At 41.6% G+C, this 19,093-nt stretch overlaps 1 protein-coding gene across 1 annotated transcript in view; it reads left to right on the top strand.

Annotated features, from left to right (window-relative positions):
• ANKRD13A (ankyrin repeat domain 13A) overlaps nucleotides 1–19,093 on the top strand; it is a 33,126-nt gene that overhangs the window by 4,828 nt on the left and 9,205 nt on the right. The window contains exons 2-10 of the mRNA XM_012650225.1: nucleotides 6,249–6,381; nucleotides 7,181–7,305; nucleotides 9,524–9,569; nucleotides 10,725–10,868; nucleotides 11,492–11,681; nucleotides 15,525–15,591; nucleotides 16,916–16,997; nucleotides 17,893–17,954; nucleotides 18,673–18,803. Of these exons, the coding sequence (XP_012505679.1) occupies nucleotides 6,249–6,381; nucleotides 7,181–7,305; nucleotides 9,524–9,569; nucleotides 10,725–10,868; nucleotides 11,492–11,681; nucleotides 15,525–15,591; nucleotides 16,916–16,997; nucleotides 17,893–17,954; nucleotides 18,673–18,803 (980 nt within the window). The remainder of the gene's footprint in view (nucleotides 1–6,248; nucleotides 6,382–7,180; nucleotides 7,306–9,523; nucleotides 9,570–10,724; nucleotides 10,869–11,491; nucleotides 11,682–15,524; nucleotides 15,592–16,915; nucleotides 16,998–17,892; nucleotides 17,955–18,672; nucleotides 18,804–19,093) is intronic.

Below are 19,093 nucleotides of genomic sequence, written 5' to 3'. Positions count from 1 at the left end.
AGAGGAGTGAGGGTGGTCGACTCTGTTGAGAGAATGAGGGGCCAGTTAGCTGGAGGACCCCCAGGGAGAACAGTGGTAGTTTGTGAAGCCCTTATTGTGTGCTGAGTACCGAGGGGGTTGATAACTCACCCAAGGCCAGTGAGGAGGCTGGACTGGGGCTTGGTTGCCTGGTCTGCAGCCTTCTCTCCGAGATGGTAAAGAAGACTTTTGAGCAAGAAAAGCCCTGGGCTTCAGTTACCAAATAGGAAGGAGATGTGTAGAAATCTCATTCCTTGTCATCTCTGGGACACTCATAGTTCAAAAGGGGTGGGTATTTTAATTTTGATACAGCTCATGCCTGAAGAAAACTTAAAGGAAGAACCTAAATGATCAGCTTCAGAAGTGATTTCTAGTTAAATTCTGAAAGCCACTCTCTCCGCACTAATACCATTAGTTGAAGATCCTAAGCCCCACTATCCAGTGTAATGAAATGTGAACAAATCCCTTTTAGGAAGAAAGTGACAGCTTATATGAAACTACACAGTGTGGGTGTATGATATTAAGAGCTAACTCTTAGCACTTACTGTGGTGTCAAGCATCGTGCTATTCAAGGCCTTTACCCTTGCAAGAACTGTCAGGTAGAGGTTTTTTATTGTTCCCATTTTACAAGCTAGCAAACTAAAGCTCAGGAGAGATTAAGCAGCTTGTCAAACGGTATACAGATGATACGTTAGTTTTTATGTATTACACATAAACACAAATGTTGATTTTTTTTTTAAAACATCTTTATTGCGATATAGTTCACCTCTCAGTCTGCCCATTTAAAGTGTACTGTTCGATGGTTCTTAGTATATTTGCTGAGTTGCGCAACCATTACGTGACACTGTCGAATTCTGGAACATTTTCATTGCCCCAAAAAGAAACCTCATACCCCTCGTAGCCACTCCTCATTTCTCCCCAACCCCTTCAGCCCTAGGCAACCACTAATCTACTTTCTGTCTCTATATATAGATTTGCCTATTCTGGACATTTCATACAAATAGAATCATAGAATGTGTGGCCTGTTGTGTCTGGCTTTGTTCACTCAGCATCATGTTTTCAAGGCTCATCCATGTTGTGGCATGTGTCACATTCCTTTTTATGACTCAGTATATATTCCAGTGTATGGATATTTTGTTTATCCATTTGTCAGTTGATGGACAAATTTGAGTTTCCACTTTTTGGCTGTTATGAATAATGCTGCTATGCATATTTATAAGTTTTTGTATAGGTGTATGTTTTCATTTCTCTTGGGTGTATACCTTGGAGAGAAATTGGTAGGCCATATGGTCACTCCGTGTTTAACTTTTGGAGGAACTGCCAGCTATTTTTCAAAGTGGCTGTGCTAGTTTACATTCCTGCCAGCAGCGTATGAGAGTTCCAGTTTCTCCATATCCTTGCAAACACTTGTTATTATCTAACTTTTTCATTGTTGCCATCCTGGTGGGTGTGAAATGGAGTCTCATTGTGGTTTTGAGTTGCAGTTCCCTAATGATTAGTGATGTTGAGCATCTTTTCATGTGCTTATCGGCCATTTGTATATGTTCTTTGGAGAAACATCTATTCAAATCCTTTGCCCATTTTAAAATTGAGTTATTTGACTTTTTAGTGAGCTGTTCATATATTCTGTATGCTAAACCTTTATCAGTATATGATTTAAAAATATTTTCTCCCAATCTGTAGGGTTGGTTGTCTTTTTACTTTCTTCATCGTTATCTTTTTTTTTAATTTTTATTTTTAGAGTAAGGGTCTTGCTCTGTCACCCAAGCTGGAGTACAGTGGTGCCATCATAGCTCACTGCAACCTTGAACTCCTGGGCTCAAGCAATCTTCCTGCCTCAGCCTCCCGAGTAGCTAGGACTACAGGTGTGTGTCACCACGCCTGGCTAATTTTTTTTGTTTTTTATTTCTTGTTATGTTGCCCAGGCTGGTCTTGAACTCCTGGGCTCAAGCGATCCTCCTGCCTCAGCCTCCCAAAGCGCTGGGACTACAGGCATGAGCTATGTGCCTGGGTCTTCATTGTATCATTTGAAAGCACAAAAGTTTTTAATTTTGATGTAGTCCAACTTATCTGTATTTTCTTTTGTTGCTTATGCTTTTGCCTAGCCTGAGGTCACCAAGATGTATCCCTATGTTTTCTTCTGGGTTTTTATCAGTTAAGCACTTACTTTGAGTTTATGATCAATTTGAGCCAATTTTCATATAGAGTATGTAGGAAACTTCATTCTTTTGCATGTGAATATCCAGTTGTTAAAGCAACATTTGTTAAAAGGACCGTTTTTTCCCATTGAATTATTTTGGCACCTTTGTTGAAAATCAATTGACCATAAATATGTAGGTTGATTTCTGGACTCTGAATTGTGTTCCTTCAACCTATATGTCTGTCCTTGTGCCAGTACAACACTGTCTTGATTGCTGTAGCTTTGTGTACTAAGTTTTGAAATTGACAAGCGCGAGTCCTTGGACTTTTGCTTTCAAGATGGCTATTCTAGGTTCCTTGCATTTCCATATGAATTTTAGGATCAGCTTGTCAATTTCTGCAAAAAGCCAGCTGAGATTTTGATAGGAATTGCATTGAACCTTTACCTGTTTGACGAATATTGTCATTATTAACATTATTAACAATACTAAGTCTTCTGAACCATGAGCATAGGCTATTTTTCAATTTATTTAGATCTTTAATTTCTTTCAAGAAAGCTTTATAGTATTCAGAATATAAGCTTTGTACATTTGTTAAATTTATTCCTAAATGTTTTATTATTTTTGATGCTATTGTAAATGGAATTGTTTTCTCGATTTCATTTTTGAATTGTTCATTACAAGTATATAGAAATACAGTTGATTTTTGTATATCGATTTGTATCCTGAAGCTTTGCTGAACTCATTTAATAGTTCTCATAGTTTTTTAGGATTCCTTAGGATTTCTTATTAACGAGAGCATGTCATCTGTGGATAGAGGTAGTTTTACTTCTTCCTTTCCAATCTGGATACTCTTTCTTTCCCTCCCCCCTCCCTCCCTTCCTTCCTTCCTTTTTCTTTTCTTTTCTTTCCTCTTTCTTTCTTTCCTTTCTTTTTTTGCCCAGTTGTCCTGGTTAGAACCTCTAGTACAATGTTGAATAGAAGTGCTGAAATAGGGCATCCTTACCTTCTTCCTTATCTCAGGGGTCAGGCACCCAGTCTTTCACTATTAAGTATGATCTTAGCTGTGGGTTTTTCACAGATGCTCTTTAAGGAAGTTCCCTTCTATTCCTAGTTTGTTGAGAAGTGTTTTTTTGTTTGTTTTTTGTTTTTTTTTAATCATGAATGGGTGTTGGATTTTGTCAAATGCTTTTTGTGCATCTGTTGAGATGATCTTGTATTTTTTGTTTTATCCTATTACCATTAAGGTAATGGGATTATCAGATGTTAAACCACTCTTGCATTTGTAGTATAAATCTCACTTGGTCACAGTGTGTAACAACCCTTTTTATATGTTGCTAAATTTAGTTTCTAGTATAGTGGTGAGGATTTTTGCATCTCTCTCTCTCTCTCTTTCTCTCTCTCTCTCTCTTTCTCTCTTTTTTTTTCTGAGACAGGGTCTTGCTCTGTTGCCCAGGCTGGAGTGCAATAGTGCGATCATAGCTCCCTGCAGCCTTGAACTCCTGGGCTTGAGAGAGCCCCCCCCATAGCCTCCTGAGTAGCTGGGACTACAGGCACATGCCACCATGGATTTTTGCATCTGTATTCATGAGAGATATTAGTGTGTGGTTTTCTTTTCTTATGATGCATTTGTCATCAGGATGATACTGGGCTTATATAATGAGTTGGAAAGTTTTCCTTCTATTTCTTGGAAGAGTTTGTGAAGAATTGGTATTAATTCTATAAATGTTTGATAGAATTCACCAGTGAAACCATTTGGGCCTGCCCTTTTTTGGTGGGTAGTTTTTAAATTACTAATTCTATCTCTTGTTATAAATTTATTCTGATTTAATATTTCTTCTTGAGTCAGTTTTTCCAGTTTGTGTCTCTCTAGGAATTTGTCTTTTCATCTAAGTTATCTAATTTGTTGGCATATAGTCAGTTCATAGTCTTCCTTTATAATCCTGTTTATTAAGTAACCTGCTATTTCTGTAGAGTTGCTAATAATATCCCATCTTTCATTCCTGATTTTAGTAATTTTGAGTCTTCTCTCTTTTTTTCTAGGTCAGTCTAACTAAATGTTTGTCAGTTTTGTTGACAGTTTCAAAGAACCAACTTTTGGTTTTGTTGATTTTCTCTACAGTTTTTCAACTCTCTATTTGACTTATTTCCCTTCTAATCTTTATTCACCCATTGTTTTTAAATCACATTGTCACTATAATACATTATGGGATCTCCAGCCCCTGCCCCTTGAAGCGAGAAAAGAGGCATGGGACCCTCTGAAGAATTTTAATTAGCCATGTAAATAAAGTATGCTGCTCTGTGACTTATATATGTTTTTTCCTGTGGTCCAAAATTAGAACAAGTTAATGTATTGGCTTTTATTGTGTACATCGTAGTTTGAGTGTTAATACCTCGTCTGAGATGTTAGATGTTCTGGGGTATGAACTGTAGTAAGTAGAGTTTCCCCTTTCCTGTGCTATCTTTTTTTTTTTTTAATAATCACCATCTGCAAGTAACCTTTCTTGTGATAAATATTGCTAATCATCCCGTTTGGCAGTCAGTGTGCTAAACCTAGCCCCTTTCGTTTAGATTGAATTTGTTAGGTAAGACAGTACTTAGTTTATATAATAGATGTGTGGGAAGATAGTGAGTTTGCTAATTATTTCTTTCCTGCTAAACTTGAACTAAGGTCATACTTCGTAAGTTCATAGCCTTGTTACTTTTAAGAAAACAATTATTTAATGCAAGTTAGACACTAGGGTGGCAGAAGCTGGGAAATATCAGACTTGGACCCTACTCTTTGGAATTCTCCATTTCTTTGGTGTCATAGACAAGCCACACCCTTGGGAAAAGTCAGGGAATCATGGGAGGTGGTGTGGACCACATTCCAGGAGACGTGGTGGTATTTCAGCACCTGGGAGGACATTGAGGCCTAGGATTGGTCCAGGAGGACTCATGTTCAGGTAGCAGAGTGCCTTCAGCCTCTTCTATTATTCCTCGAGAACAGTTCTTTTCTTCACTGTGCAATAACCATGATATAATTTTAGCAAAGCAAGAAGGTTTAACAGCTGTAGGTTTGTGGTTGTTTGCCCACAATCCTGCTTTACCTTCCCTCCTAAGTGGCACGTTCTATATCTCTCTGGAGACTGCAGTTAGTGCCTGGACAACAGCTGGCATCTCACATCAAGATAAAGCACATTTTCTAAGACATATTATGGTGTTTAAAAAAGGTTTTATATTCCAAAAGTCCCATGGCAGTTTATTGTGTCCTTGAGAGAACTTTCAGAGCCATATTTTGCAGGCAGTACCCAGACATCGAGACTTAGCTCACACCAGAAAAACTGCTGTGTGGCTCTGCAGACCCCATGCGGGTGCCGAAAGGAGGGCCACAGTGGCAGGGTAGAAAGAAGAGATGAAAGCCAAATGCGCATGTCTAGGACAGGGAAGAAAACCCTGGAGGGGGTGAACTGAAATAACGTGTGTGTTTGTACATTTCTCTGTAAATATGTCCACATACATGCCTGGCAGATCACGCTCCTTGTCTGTAGGACCTGCAGATGCTGCTGGATTTATGTGCTACTTCAGGGCAGTTGGAACTCAGTGCACAATAAGAGTGGTGTTTTGGTGGGAATCCAGCCAGAGAATGTAATTTTATTCTGACCCAAATTATCTTCTGTACTTTCAGTTTTGATTAAAGTCCTGCACTTCCTGTTCTAGACTTGAATGCTGATATGTGCTTGAGAAATCCTCCATGTTCCATTTGATAGGGTGATTGCATTTCATGGAAGCCCTGGCCTTATTTAGAATTAATCTGAGTGCTGTTGAGAGCTTAAAGTTCGGTTGGATCATCTGAGGCCTGTTGCCAACATTTATTTATTAGGCACCAAACTTTACAGAAAAAAGGAACTCAGTAACTATCATGTTTATTTATAGTGCCTAGATTCATATTTCAACCATGCCTAAATGCAAACGTATCTTTTTGGCCTATGATGATGTAATTAATGCGTGAATACTATTTTCTATTTTTTATACTTTATATATGCCTCAAACACATTTCTATATTTTAATATAACATATCCAATTGTATAAATGCCAGTGTTTACTTCACAGAATGTGGAGGCTCTGGACCCACGAGGTCGAACGTTACTGCATCTTGCTGTTTCTTTGGGACATTTGGAATCTGCTCGAGTCTTGCTCCGACATAAAGCAGATGTGACAAAAGAAAATCGCCAGGGATGGACAGGCAAGTATACTTTTAAATAATTGAAAGTCATTCATTTTGGTTTCATGTCTGAATTAAGGTCAGTCTCAATCATCATTTTCCTCAGAGTCATCTTTAAGACTCTTCCTCTCTTGGGATTAGGGGCTGGGATGAGCAAATGAGAGCCAGGGAGGTTGCTGGTTGATCTGCAACGCAATGGCCCCGATTGTGTCCTGGGCCAGAGCCCTTGATAGCGGGTGACTCTTCATCCAGGAACAGCTCTTGGTGCAAACTTCTTCCACCATACGTGAGCGTGGAGGCCAGTTTTCTTTTGAGGAATATGGTGGTCACTCCAGTGAATCCATCAGGATAGGCAAAAATCAAAAAGAAATTGTACTTAGAGGTAGCTTCTTCCAGTGAAATCCTGACATTTCACTTTTTTTGCAAGCTCTCTTACCGTTGGTCAGAATAATTTTGTGTTGACTGAGCAAGAATACTCCTAGCACAAGCCCTGCCTGCCAGATCTACACACAATCACAGTTGTGTCATCATATGGTTAAAGCCAGCTCTCTCAAACCTTGTCAGGATTTCAGAACCAGTGGTAAGAATGGGGTGGGGGGAGGCTGCTAGGGGTAAGATCAAGATGCTAAGAAGGCCCTGTTTTCTTTTTTTGCTTAGTTAAGAGCTGGGGATCAGAAGTCATGGTCACAGATGCTAAGGTTGGACTACAGCTTCTCTCCTGCTTTGAAGAAAATTTTGGTGTTTGATTTATGTAGATACTTTTCAGACTGGCTTTGGAATTGGTCAGAAAGTGATTAAATGTCACCCTGTTGTTTCCTAGTTTTACACGAGGCCGTGAGCACTGGCGATCCCGAGATGGTGTACACAGTTCTTCAACATCGGGACTACCACAACACATCCATGGCCCTCGAGGGAGTTCCTGAGCTGCTCCAAAAAATCCTCGAGGTATCCGTAAAGATGTGACCATGCCATAGTTTCAGCTAAACGCCGACACAGTAACTGGAGACATAGTTTGACGGCCTTGCGTGCCTTCCTAAAGAATTTTGCGAATAGTGAATATGATACATTGAGTACCAAGTAGCATTATTCTTTGCCTTTCTAGTTGAAGTTTGGGGTCTTTCACAGATTATGTTTCTAGGTTACTGGACTTACCCTTTTAAGTGCTATTTAAAGTTTATAAGTTAAGAAAAATGGACATCAAGCCCAATTTGTCTAGGTGTCTGTTTCCTTAAAGGCTGAGAGCATAGGTACTCTTGAGGAAGTTGTGCTAAGCATCTGTGACCATTCAGGGAATTTCAGAATCTGTCGAGGCTCAGAGGTCTGTGTGCAACTTATCTTTGCCAACCTTGTCACTTCTAGCCATTAGTATTTTGCAACTTTTAATCCATTGCCTTTATGTATTGAAAAAAATCAATAACTCTATCAGAATACGAACAACTTTGTTATAAATAAGACAGTCATTGCTCATTATTTGAGCACTCTTTAAAAAAGAAAAATTCTATGGCACTTAAGTTAAATCATGCCTAAGTTATTCATTTCCCATATACCACAATGAAACTTCCCATGAAATAGGCAATGGTTGTTTGTGTTGTTTTAAAAATAGGTGTGTATTTATGAGTTTGCAGAGATCATATGGATTTGTTATCTAACTTACCACAGGAGGAACTACATCATTTGCCCTGTGACAAATCAGAAAATGACTTATTTAACATGGGGTCACCCTTCATTTAAAAAATTCAGTGTAAAGGATTCTTTTTTTAACCCATATCGATCCGTGTCAATGGACTGCATTGAATTGTATTCAGTGCATGAAGTTATAGACAGCCCATAAATGACTTGTGTACTTAATAGCACCAGAGGCTGTTGTTGAAGTCTTGTCTTTCAACTGTCTCCTTGTAACAGGTGCCAGCCTTTCTTATCAGCTATCTCTTGGAGGTTGTCTTTGCCCATCCTTGGGATCCTGGCTGGTTTTACTCCAGGGTAGATTCTTGGCCTTACTTCCCTGTGCTTCTGTAAAAACCATGGCGAAGGTGGGGGTGTTAGGGAACAGGAGAACACCTGGAATTTCTAGCATTTCTCTTCTTGGATGATAGCGGTTGGATTTCTTAAATCTTTTTTTTTTTTTATTTGAGACAGAGTCTCACTCTGTTCCCTGGGCTAGAGTGCTGTGGCATCAGCCTAGCTCACAGCAACCTCAAACTTCTGGGCTCAAGCAATCCTCCTGCCTCAGCCTCCCAGGTAGCTGGGACTACAGGCACAAGCCACCGTGCCTGACTAATTTTTTCTGTTTTTAGTTGTGTGGCTAATTTCTTTCTATTTATAGCAGAGATGGGGTCTCGCTCTTGCTCAGGTTGGTATCTATCTCCTGAGCTCAAACGATCCGCCCACCTCGGCCTCCCAGAGTGCTAGGATTACAGGCGTGAGCCACTGTGCCAGGCCGGATTTCTTAAATCTTTCAGAACCTTCTATTGTTGAGAGACTGTAAAAGAAAAACAAACAAAAAGGGTTAAAAAAAATAACCTATAAGAATTCACGGTAGGCAAGAAAGTACTCCTAAACAGGGCTGCTCTGATAGTATAAAACTTCAAAAAGCCAAATTCTACAAGTTTAAGAGAGAGTGGGGCAAACTTTCCTGTTAACTGGAGGGAAAGGCAACTTCCTGGGGAAGTGATGTTCAGCAGTCTCTTTGGGTTTCACGGAGTAGTCCCATAAACACAAAGCACCTCCCAGCACAGAAAGCCTTTTACAGTCAAGTTCCTTGTAGAATACATGGAATTGACATTCCTTTCTCTTTGCTTAGAATAGGCTGTTGCCCACATTGGGTGGCAACGCTTAAGGCCATCCTCCCACACTCGTCTTTCTGTTACTGGTAGGAACCTGATCGCACCCCAAAGCAGGTTTTATCCCCCTCCAACATCGTTGCTTTCTCTTAACTTTCTTAACTGTCGAGATACATTTTATATCAAAGTAAAATAACAGCCTGAATACTAAGTAAGTCATGGGCTTAGATTTTAGGTTCTTCTTATTTTCTCTGTTCTCCCTTAATTTTTTTAAGCCCAGGTTTTTTTGTTTTTTTTTTTTTAAACCCTATTAACCCTGGCTGTGTTGTGTTTAGTTAACAGTGCCAAGAGTGATCTGTTTTAAACCTTTGTCTGCCCTTTAGGCTCCAGATTTCTATGTGCAGATGAAATGGGAGTTCACCAGCTGGGGTGAGTGGCTGTGGGCTTGTAGTTTATTTCTCTTCTGAATTTACTTAGCCTGAGCGTAAGTTTATTTTTCCTTTATAAAAGTTACATGTGTGTGTTTTTTTTTAATCTAGGAAATGCATACAGAAGACTAAGGAAAGATAGTCACCTATAGTCCCATGTAAACCCAACTACTGTTAATGCTTTGAGTGTTTTTCTTCTAGTCTTTACCCCCCATGCACAGGACTTTTTCCCCCTAAGCATCTATAAATATAGTGTATGGACAGTTTTGTTTTCTCCTTTCATCGCTTGTAGATGACATCCATATTATTAGTTTTTAAAATGTCACTTTAAATTGCTAAAATTTTAGTAAGTAGATTTACTCTAATTTACTCACTTCCTTATGTGGTTTAGCTTAATTCTTTTAAAACTGTTTCTAAAGGAGAAGAGGTAAATATTGGAATAGGTTGTTTTGTTTTGTTTTTTTTCCAAAATGGCTGTATTTCTACAAAGTGTTATGTAAGGCAATCGACTGGCAGTGTGTTTTCATAGATGTTCTACTTTTATTTCTCGTAGATCAGTTAATCCCTAACTCCCGGGGTTTCAGCCATGTCCATTTCCAAACTTGCCTTTCAGGCAAGAAGTCATATTTGTAAGGAAACATTTAAACGAAGTAAAAAGTATATAAAAGAAGAGAACTTAAGATTGTTCCTAGGAACTAAGGAGTTCTTTTCCAATGCAAATAATCGCTCTAACTTTAGGTTTTGTTAAGAAGTGGCATTATTTTAGACATTTGATATCCTGCATGGCGGATGTGACAATATGGTAGGCCAGAGCCATATGGCGAGAGTAGCACATGTGAACGAGAAAGGCCAGATGGACGTGCTCTCTAGCTCTAGGGGGGGGTCAATAAATGGGGTTCATTTGGGGATTGAGAATACTCTTGGGAAATTTGTTGTAGACTTTACTCTGACAAATGGAGTAGATGGTCCATTTTTATTTTTTAAGAGTGACTTCCTGTATAATAAGTGTGGCACCAGGAAGTCCAATTTTCTGTTAATATTTGACAGTCACCCTCTTGCCACTCCCCTCCTTTTACTAAAATCAGCATCTTGATTTCCAGGCCAGGTGTTGTGTGTGGCCCTTGGGTTTTCTCAGTAATTTGCTTCTCTTCTCCAGTGCCCTTGGTTTCCAGAATATGCCCAAATGATGTCTGTCGCATTTGGAAAAGCGGTGCCAAACTGCGCGTCGATATCACATTGCTGGGATTTGAAAACATGAGCTGGATAAGAGGGAGGCGTAGTTTTATATTTAAGGGAGAAGGTGAGCGATTTTGTTCTAGTAATCACTGCCCAGGCTAAATTACAGGGTGATTTTTCACCCACGTTCATGTGCCTTTTCTGTCTAATCCTTTCTGGGGCATGTTTTTTTCCCTTGGTTATTCTTATTAATTATTCAGCTCTGGCTAGTTCTCCTACATGTGTCCTTTACTGCCCAACACTGTTACCCTTGTGACATATGACTTTCCTGAGCCTTCTGCACAAACCTTCTGTTGTGTCTCTGTGTATTCCCTCCATCATCAGGCGTGGCCCTCCTAATGGAGGGTGAGAAATGCATTGCCCACCCGGTGTTGTGCATGCATAATTTATATTAATTATGTACTAATATATTGCATAAAGGACATAGATGAAATGTGTTGCTAATAAAGAATGCAAATCATCAGACATTCTGCATCTTTGGGAAAGATGGCTCAGAGCCTCCTGTGAATTGTGGAAAGTTGGCCAGATAATCTCTGCAGGTGGGTAGTCGGTAATCAATACACTTTAGCGTTTATCACATACCACCTGGGAGGAAAAATGTGAAATGATACATTTTCACATATGAGGCTTCCTTGTTTTGCATCTTCCTTGTTTTGTGCTTAGTTATGCCCTTGTTTTCCATAATAGACAACTGGGCAGAGTTGATGGAAGTCAACCACGATGACAAAGTCGTGACCACCGAACACTTTGACCTTTCCCAAGAAATGGAGCGCCTCAGTCTGGACTTGATGAAGCCAAAAAGCAGGGAAGTTGAGCGGCGGCTCACAAGCCCAGTCATTAACACCAGCCTCGATACTAAAAATATTGCCTTCGAAAGGTACGCATTTAGACTCTGAATTTTAATGTCTAATCCCCGTGCTGCCATCTTTAGCGACATGTATTGTATTAATTGGAAATTACGGATGGATCAGGATTTTTCTAACATGACATAACAAACACTTGTGGGTTTTAAGATTGATGTCTACTCTAACCAAATAGAAACTGTAGCCATCATTCTACATTGTCATTTTTATAGCACATTGGTTAGGTCTTGGAGAAATGTCTTCATGTTCTTTTATGGGCCCTCTCTAGTGGATTTTACTTGAATCTTATTTTTGCTTGCTATTTGCGGACCCCTAACACTCCCTAGTCCCAAACCATGGAGCTTTGCATTTCTGGAAGCTAGAATTGACCCAGTATTGAATGTACTGATTAGTCAAAGTCACACTCACTAGATAGTTAAATGTGGTTCTTTTTCCTAACTATGAGACTTACTAGCTTAGAGCAAGAGTCTGGAGGGGGCTCAGTTCTGTTCCAGACTCTGTGAGAAGAATTCTCGAGGGAGGTCTGTGCCTTGTTTGATCCAGATGAGAATACCGTCACTGGTCGCCATCCTCTGGGTCATGCAGAGGACGTGGAAGGCCTTTGAGTGACAGGAAGTGGAGGCTGTCAGAGTTGTTTGTCTGAGTGTGTCTACCGTGGAACACGCTGGCCTGTGGGGCCCGCAAGAGCCCTTCTAGGGCTTGCCTAGGATGTCACATCCAGCTCTCCGTAAACCAGAGTAGCCTCACCTGAGCTAAAATGGGCACTGTTATCCTAGATTTAGGCTTGCTTTTCTCTCAATGAGTATACCAACTGTCCTCTCATTTTCTTTTTCCTTTCTTCATTTCCAATAGAAAATTGGTTAATAAAACTGAAAGATTCCTGTTTAGTCAAGCATAACACTTGTTAAGTGTGCTGTTCTAGTCTAGACAGATCTGTGGAATGAGGGCGTCTGTTTGTAGCAGGAAAAAACCCAGAACGTCCAGCCTGCGTGGTGTCCAGGTGCCACCGCTGCTGCTGTAGGAGCATCGCGTGCCCTGGGGCAGGCAGGGTCAGTCCTCTTTTGCCAGTCTTTGTTATCTTCCAGGGCTAGCAAAGCTTAGGGACTGACTGGCTTTACCTGGGAGGGTCTTGGAAAGACATCTTCAGGCCTCAGCCTCTGCAGACAGTGAGGGCACCTTCAGCTTAGGGCTCTGATTATGAGGCCGGAAGACAGAGGAGGCTGCCCTGCCTGCCACTGCTTATTGGCAGAGGTGAGGGTTGGAAGAACTGAACGCCATCAGCAGGGCTACTAAAGAGCTGTGCAACTTTGGGCAAGTGGCCTAACCTCTCTGGTTTTCTGTTTCCTTAACTGAAAGGAAAAAAGAAGTGAACCTGGAACTGAAGTCTCTGAAGCCTATGACTCTATGATGTCTTAAGAAGAGACGCTGTTCCCCATTTTGTTCACTAGCAGAGTTGCTAGAGTCATTGTTTGTCGTTGAGTATAATTTATGAAGAGAATGTGACCGTCATCGGCTGCTACCCCACTGAGCGTAGATGGGAAATGACAGCACATTCCATTTGTGCTGAGGACTAGGGCATATTTTGTGTTGGTATGGTCATAAGGTTTTCAGACTGTTGGAGCTAATTCTCATTTTGCAACTGACAGTGTGTTGCTGAGAGAGAATTTCTGGAAGACAGCTGCTTTTTTTATGTTGCTCAGAATTCAATGTGTGCTAAGTGAGCTTGTGCATCGAGGGAGGATTGGGGCCACTCTTGAGGATGAGGGTTGCTAGTACAAAAAGTGAGCATGTCTGTGTCTAACCAGAGGCATGAGTGTTGATTTGATTGAATTTGGAAGGTGTGGCTGTCTTGTTTTATGATAGTCACCTTTGTCCATCCCGTCTAATCTGTTACTTGGAGCTTGATGTTTACGAATTAATACCCTCCCCCGATGACTTTTTGGCCTACAACATGTACACTCTGGTTGCAGTTTGGATTTTTCTCTTGGAAAAATTATGCTCTGCTCATCTTAAATAGAACATTCCCTGCCACCTTCAGAGCCTTTCTCCAAATTACGTAGCAGCCACCAAGACGCAGTGCCTGCTAAGTGGCCTTTGGGGTGGTGGTCTCAGTGGAGAAGGCAGAGGTAAAAATGGCACAAGACGTGGGGAGCTGGGTGTTCTGTCACCTCCAGATGCTTCTGCATGCAGAGTTAGTCAAGAGCCAAGGAGTCCGTAGGATCTTGGTTTGAAAGCAGGTGGAGACACTGAGTTTAATAACTGAAGTGCTGTCAGTGAGTGGAAATGCAAAGGGGAGTGGAAGGCAGGATGTCCCATAGAGCAGAGGCAGCCGAGCGAGGAGCTTGGTGGTTGCTGGGGAGAAAGCCCAGCACCGTCTCCACGTGCGTGCCGAGTGATGTGGATCAGACGCAGCCCTCCTGTAGTCAGTGCCTCATTAGACTCGGTGGCAGAAAAGAATGATTTCCTGTGCCAAAATACAAAATGACTTAAGCAAACAAGGAACTGAGGATTGAATGAAAAGGAATATCTTGATTTTCAAGTACTGATGGCTGATAGAAGACTGGTTTATTAATCCATTGAGTGTGGTCCCCGGCCCCCATGGCTGCTATGCTTGTCTCTGCAGCGTACGTTGGAGACAGCTAGCATTTGATGCAGTCTCTTTAGGATTCCTCTATTTCTGTCCATGGGAAATGCTGCATACATTGTAGACACCCGGTAGGAAAATTGAAAGCCCTCCTTTTCCAAGGGGCTAAAATCCCTATATAAACTTATTATACCCCATCTGGACTAATTTTGTTTACCAAATCCCATTAGAAGAAAGGCAAACTGTTTGGAGACACAAAATGCAAATAACCACATATGTTCTTTGTGACACGGCTAACCTGCTGCCACTCCCTGAGCTTCCTGCGTGACCTCCCACTTCACTTAGGGATCAGAGCAGAGGGCAGGCTGTTGCCCTGCACAGGGCCAACTGTAGGATGTGATGTCCCAGACAAAGGGCAGGGCTGCTCAGGGGTCCCCTAGGAGAGGTAATGTTTCCCAGGGCAAGCTGCTTTCAAAAAGGATCAGAGCCTCTTGACTGCTTTTGAATCTTAAATACATTTTTTTCAGGAGTACGTTGAGTTGAATAACTGGGTTTGGGGGGCACATTCCCAATGCTGCAGCTGCCACTGGAATGCTGGGCTGCTCTCAAAGCAGTTCCACAGAGCTGGACTCAACAGCCTGGCTGAAAACTGCTTCTCACGTCCTTTCTCCCCTTCTCCCTGCTACACCAAACCTGACAAAACATGTGACCCACAAGCCATTGCACGGGCATTAATGTCGTCTCCAAGCAGCTCACCAGAGCAACGAGTTCCTGGACTACCTGCTCTCTTCCGAGGAGTGGGATGGTCTGGGCCTCATTGTTCTAAGAATTCCTTGATCGAGATGCAGCTGCTTGTGGAGATAGCGCCACTGACGTCTGTGCCCGCAGATAAGATGACCCAGATAAATGCTCTGACCCAGATACCACCTTGTGGCGGGCCCTCGGACACTGGTCATCTTCACTCACTTCTTTAGGACAGCTATCCAATAAGTGTCACCACCTTTGTCCTCTATGCTGGCCATTTTTGTCAAGAAGCCAAGAAGGGAGGCTTCCTCTGCCCAGGGTGAGGCCAATTGATTAATAACTGCGGGAGGGGGGCGGGGGATGTTTAAGCCATCTGTCATTGATAGCATCCTTTTGTGGACAACAGGACCATGGTTTCCAAGTGTCCTTCACTAACTTAAGCTGGGGGAAGGAAACTGTAAAGGCTGCAGGGATGAATCTCAATGGCATATTGTACATGTAGAAATTTGTGGTGTTCACTTTTTATCAGAACTAAATCCGGATTCTGGGGCTGGAGGACAGATAAAGCAGAAGTTGTTAATGGTTACGAAGCAAAGGTAAAAGGAAACTCTTAAAATAAGATTTAATATAGCTATTTAGCTTCTATGCAAACGAGGAGTCTGTTCCGATTTTTTCATGCACTTGTGCCATGAAGATGCTCTGGGGAAACAGTACTGTCTATGTGTCTCTCACTTGGACTTTTTATTTTATCTTACGTGACTTTCAGAAAACAGGATAGCATGTCCCGAGGAGGTCTCTAGCTATGCCAAAGAGAAACAGTATAGAGAAATGAGTACGGGTACCAGTTGTACCAGTAGGAATGACTTTAATTAAAAAAAAAAAAAATGAAAGAAAAAAGAGAAAGGATTAGACTTAACATGTTTGTTCAAATATCTTATAGTAGCTTTTGAGTCTCTATTTTTTTTTTAAATCAGGCTAATTGTAGGTAGTAGGCTCCTAGCCCATTTACATGACATCAACAAATTTAAAATAGTTGGTATTAATAATAGTAGAGACGACTGTCTATTCAGTCATCTGGCATTTTGTCAGCTGGAAAGCTCTGTTATGTGTCCTTGCCTTAGTCCTGCAGTGCTGCAGGGATTGATGGCTTTCAGCGACGGAGCCAGGTGCCGCAGGGTCCTCTGGTGGCCTCTGAGTGAGCAGAGACAGCTTACGCCACCACGCTCAGCAAGATGCATTTAGAAACAGTCGTTCTAGTGCTGAGTGTGTTTTCCTCAGCTTTGAAGGTTAGAAATCCACTTACAGCATGTACAGTTAACTCTCTGTTAAATGTTATATTTGATCTTCCAAACCACTGTGTTCCACAGTCAACCTCGATAAAGAGCATTTACTCTGGCAGCTACATAATTTTTGGTCAATGCATGCCATACCTTTGAAATAGTGACTGGCTGGTTTTCTCTAAATCTCATAGGTCTAGAGAACCTCGTGTTCATTCCTTTTCCTTCTGCCCAGCAGATGGCCGTCTAAGTCAATACCATTATAAGATTACCACAAATCGGTAGAAGGACGTGATACAGGTTCGGGTCAATACCATAGAAGTCCAGGTGGGAAACGTACATTGCAGAACATTTGTTTGCAATTGTTTAGCCACAAGTAGGGCCAGTAGGAAGATGCAGCCTGTCACTGTTAACTCCTCAGTATTAAAACTCTCAAATATGGAAAGTAACTGTTGATGATGTATTTCTAAGTTGATAGTTTGTATGTTTTCTCTGAAGGATCCTAATGATCGTTAACCATTTCTCATTTTTATGTTGCTGGATTTTTTTTTTTCTTTGGCTTCAGCATTCTTGCTCTTGCTATGCTTATTTTCTGAGTTTTGATTCCCTGTGTCACTGTTTTCTTTTGCACACATCTCTCAAGGTTTACACAGTAAACAATGTGAGTGTGATAACCAGAATACGCACAGAACATCTGACTGAGGAGGAAAAAAAGAGATACAAAGGTAATCACCGTCACCCTCCCACTTCCCTTTTTTTTTTAATGAGCCTAGAGAGAGCCTTTGTTGGCTCAGTTACGTTTGGGGTTAATGCGATCGAGATGTGCTAATCCTAACTTCTTTTTTATAAAAATTTCCTTAGTCTGACTCATTGTTGGAGGTGTTCCCCCATAGTTGGCTTCAGCTGTGGTTAAAGCCACTCATGAGGGCTTGTTTATGTTTTATATGTTATGAAGAACAATTGTTGGATTTGGCCAAAAAAATTAGATAAGGATGTTGGAGAATATTTATCATTGGAATGCGGCATTTAGTCCAAACTATCATGATCAAAGATTGAGAGACAGAACTTGGGCTCTGAGCCAAAACATTGCCAATATGTGGTTGCCATGTCCCAGCCCGGCCAGCTCTGTGGCCTCATGAAGTTACCTACCCTCTGTGCCTCAGTTTCCTCGGCAGTGAAAGGGAGGTGATCCTGGACCTCCCTTAGAGTTACTGAGAGAGTTAGGTGATTACAACATGGGAACCTGCAGCATGGGATGAGCCTGCGTTAATTGCCCCCCCCATCACACTCCTGTTACTGCAGTTTGACAGAACACCTGGGTAGTGCCTGGCCAGGGTGGGGCTGGCACCCAGATCTGGCTCATTCCTAAATCCAGACCCTTTCCACTGTTCTGCTTTAATCCTTGTAACCGTTCATCTGGTTTAGAGATCCTCACTAAAAGCGTAGTATATAAAGGGTAAATCACCTTAGGGTTATTGTGGATGATTTTATCAGCTGGTCTATAAATGGATTCCCCAATGCAGGTAGCGTGGATCAGAAACTTTAAAATATAATACAGATTTTTTTTATAGCCACAAGTAAGATACAATAATAGACATGAAACTTTTCCATCCTCTGTAGCGGACAGGAACCCACTAGAGTCTTTGCTGGGAACTGTGGAACACCAGTTTGGTGCTCAAGGGGTAAGTTGAAGCAATGAGCTTTCAGTGCAGTTTAATGACAGAAGTGACTTCTCTGTGCATGTGATGGCAGTTCCTGGCTCCACAGCAGGCCACTCTCTGTGAAAAGGTCAAAGAGTGCTCCCGAGCTGGAATTGGGGATTTGGGAAGAGAATTAGATGAGTGAGGGGTAGTGATGATAGAAATCAGGTGCTTTCTCTCTCATCTGTTCTAAACGAAGGGCCTCTCTATAAAAATGGAACTTAGAAAGGACTCATGACTTTATATTGTAACAGAGCACCTTAGCAAACATTTTCTTTCTTGATCCTCACAGTAACTATATGAAATTGATACAATGGGTGTCCCTCAGGGACAGAAAAATGAAATTGCCTTTTCACTGTCAAAGCTAGACAATGACGGAGCCAGAACTTAAACTCTAAGTCTTCCAAATCTCTTGGACTTCTAGATACTTCTTTCTCTCTTTTCTATAATCAGGAGATAGAAATGTCAAGGAGAGCGGAGAAATATTATAAAGTGGAGAACTCCATTAGACTTGCCGTGGAGTTTGGTGACACTTGCAGATTTTCTTGTTCTGTGCGGTCACTTAATAAAAATAAGTTAATGACTAGAACTTCCTGCCCTGTAGCTGGTTCATATGTCCTCCTCTGAGACTGAGTGCGCTAGGCCTCCGCTTGTGAGCGTCACTTGGCATTTCTGACTCTCCTGAGTTCTGGCCCGGCAGGACCTCACCACAGAGTGTGCCACCGCAAACAACCCGACAGCCATCACGCCTGATGAGTACTTCGACGAAGAGTTTGATCTGAAAGACAGGGACATCGGAAGGCCGAAAGAGCTGACGATTAGAACACAGAAGTAAGAGAGATTCAGCTGCGATTTTCAGCTCATGGATTGTTCCAGAAGTTGTGCTGTTTTGCGGTGTTATGTCTGGTCATTCCTCTGCCCCTTTTTTTTAAAAAAATAATTTTTAAATTACTTTATGCCATGATAGCTAACAGTAGATTGCCTGCCTCATTAGCCCTTTTCCAAATAGAATATAGATTGGGGCTGGGCACGGTGGCTCACGCCTGTAATCCTAGCACTCTGGGAGGCTGAGGTGGGTGGATTGCTTGAGCTCAGGAGTTTGAGGTTGCTGTGAGCTAGGC

This window comes from Propithecus coquereli, unplaced genomic scaffold (assembly GCF_000956105.1).
Source record: "Propithecus coquereli isolate 6110/MARCELLA unplaced genomic scaffold, Pcoq_1.0 Scaffold314, whole genome shotgun sequence".
NCBI classification, from domain to species: Eukaryota; Metazoa; Chordata; class Mammalia; order Primates; family Indriidae; genus Propithecus; species Propithecus coquereli.
This window is presented reverse-complemented; position numbering and strand designations above follow the sequence as displayed.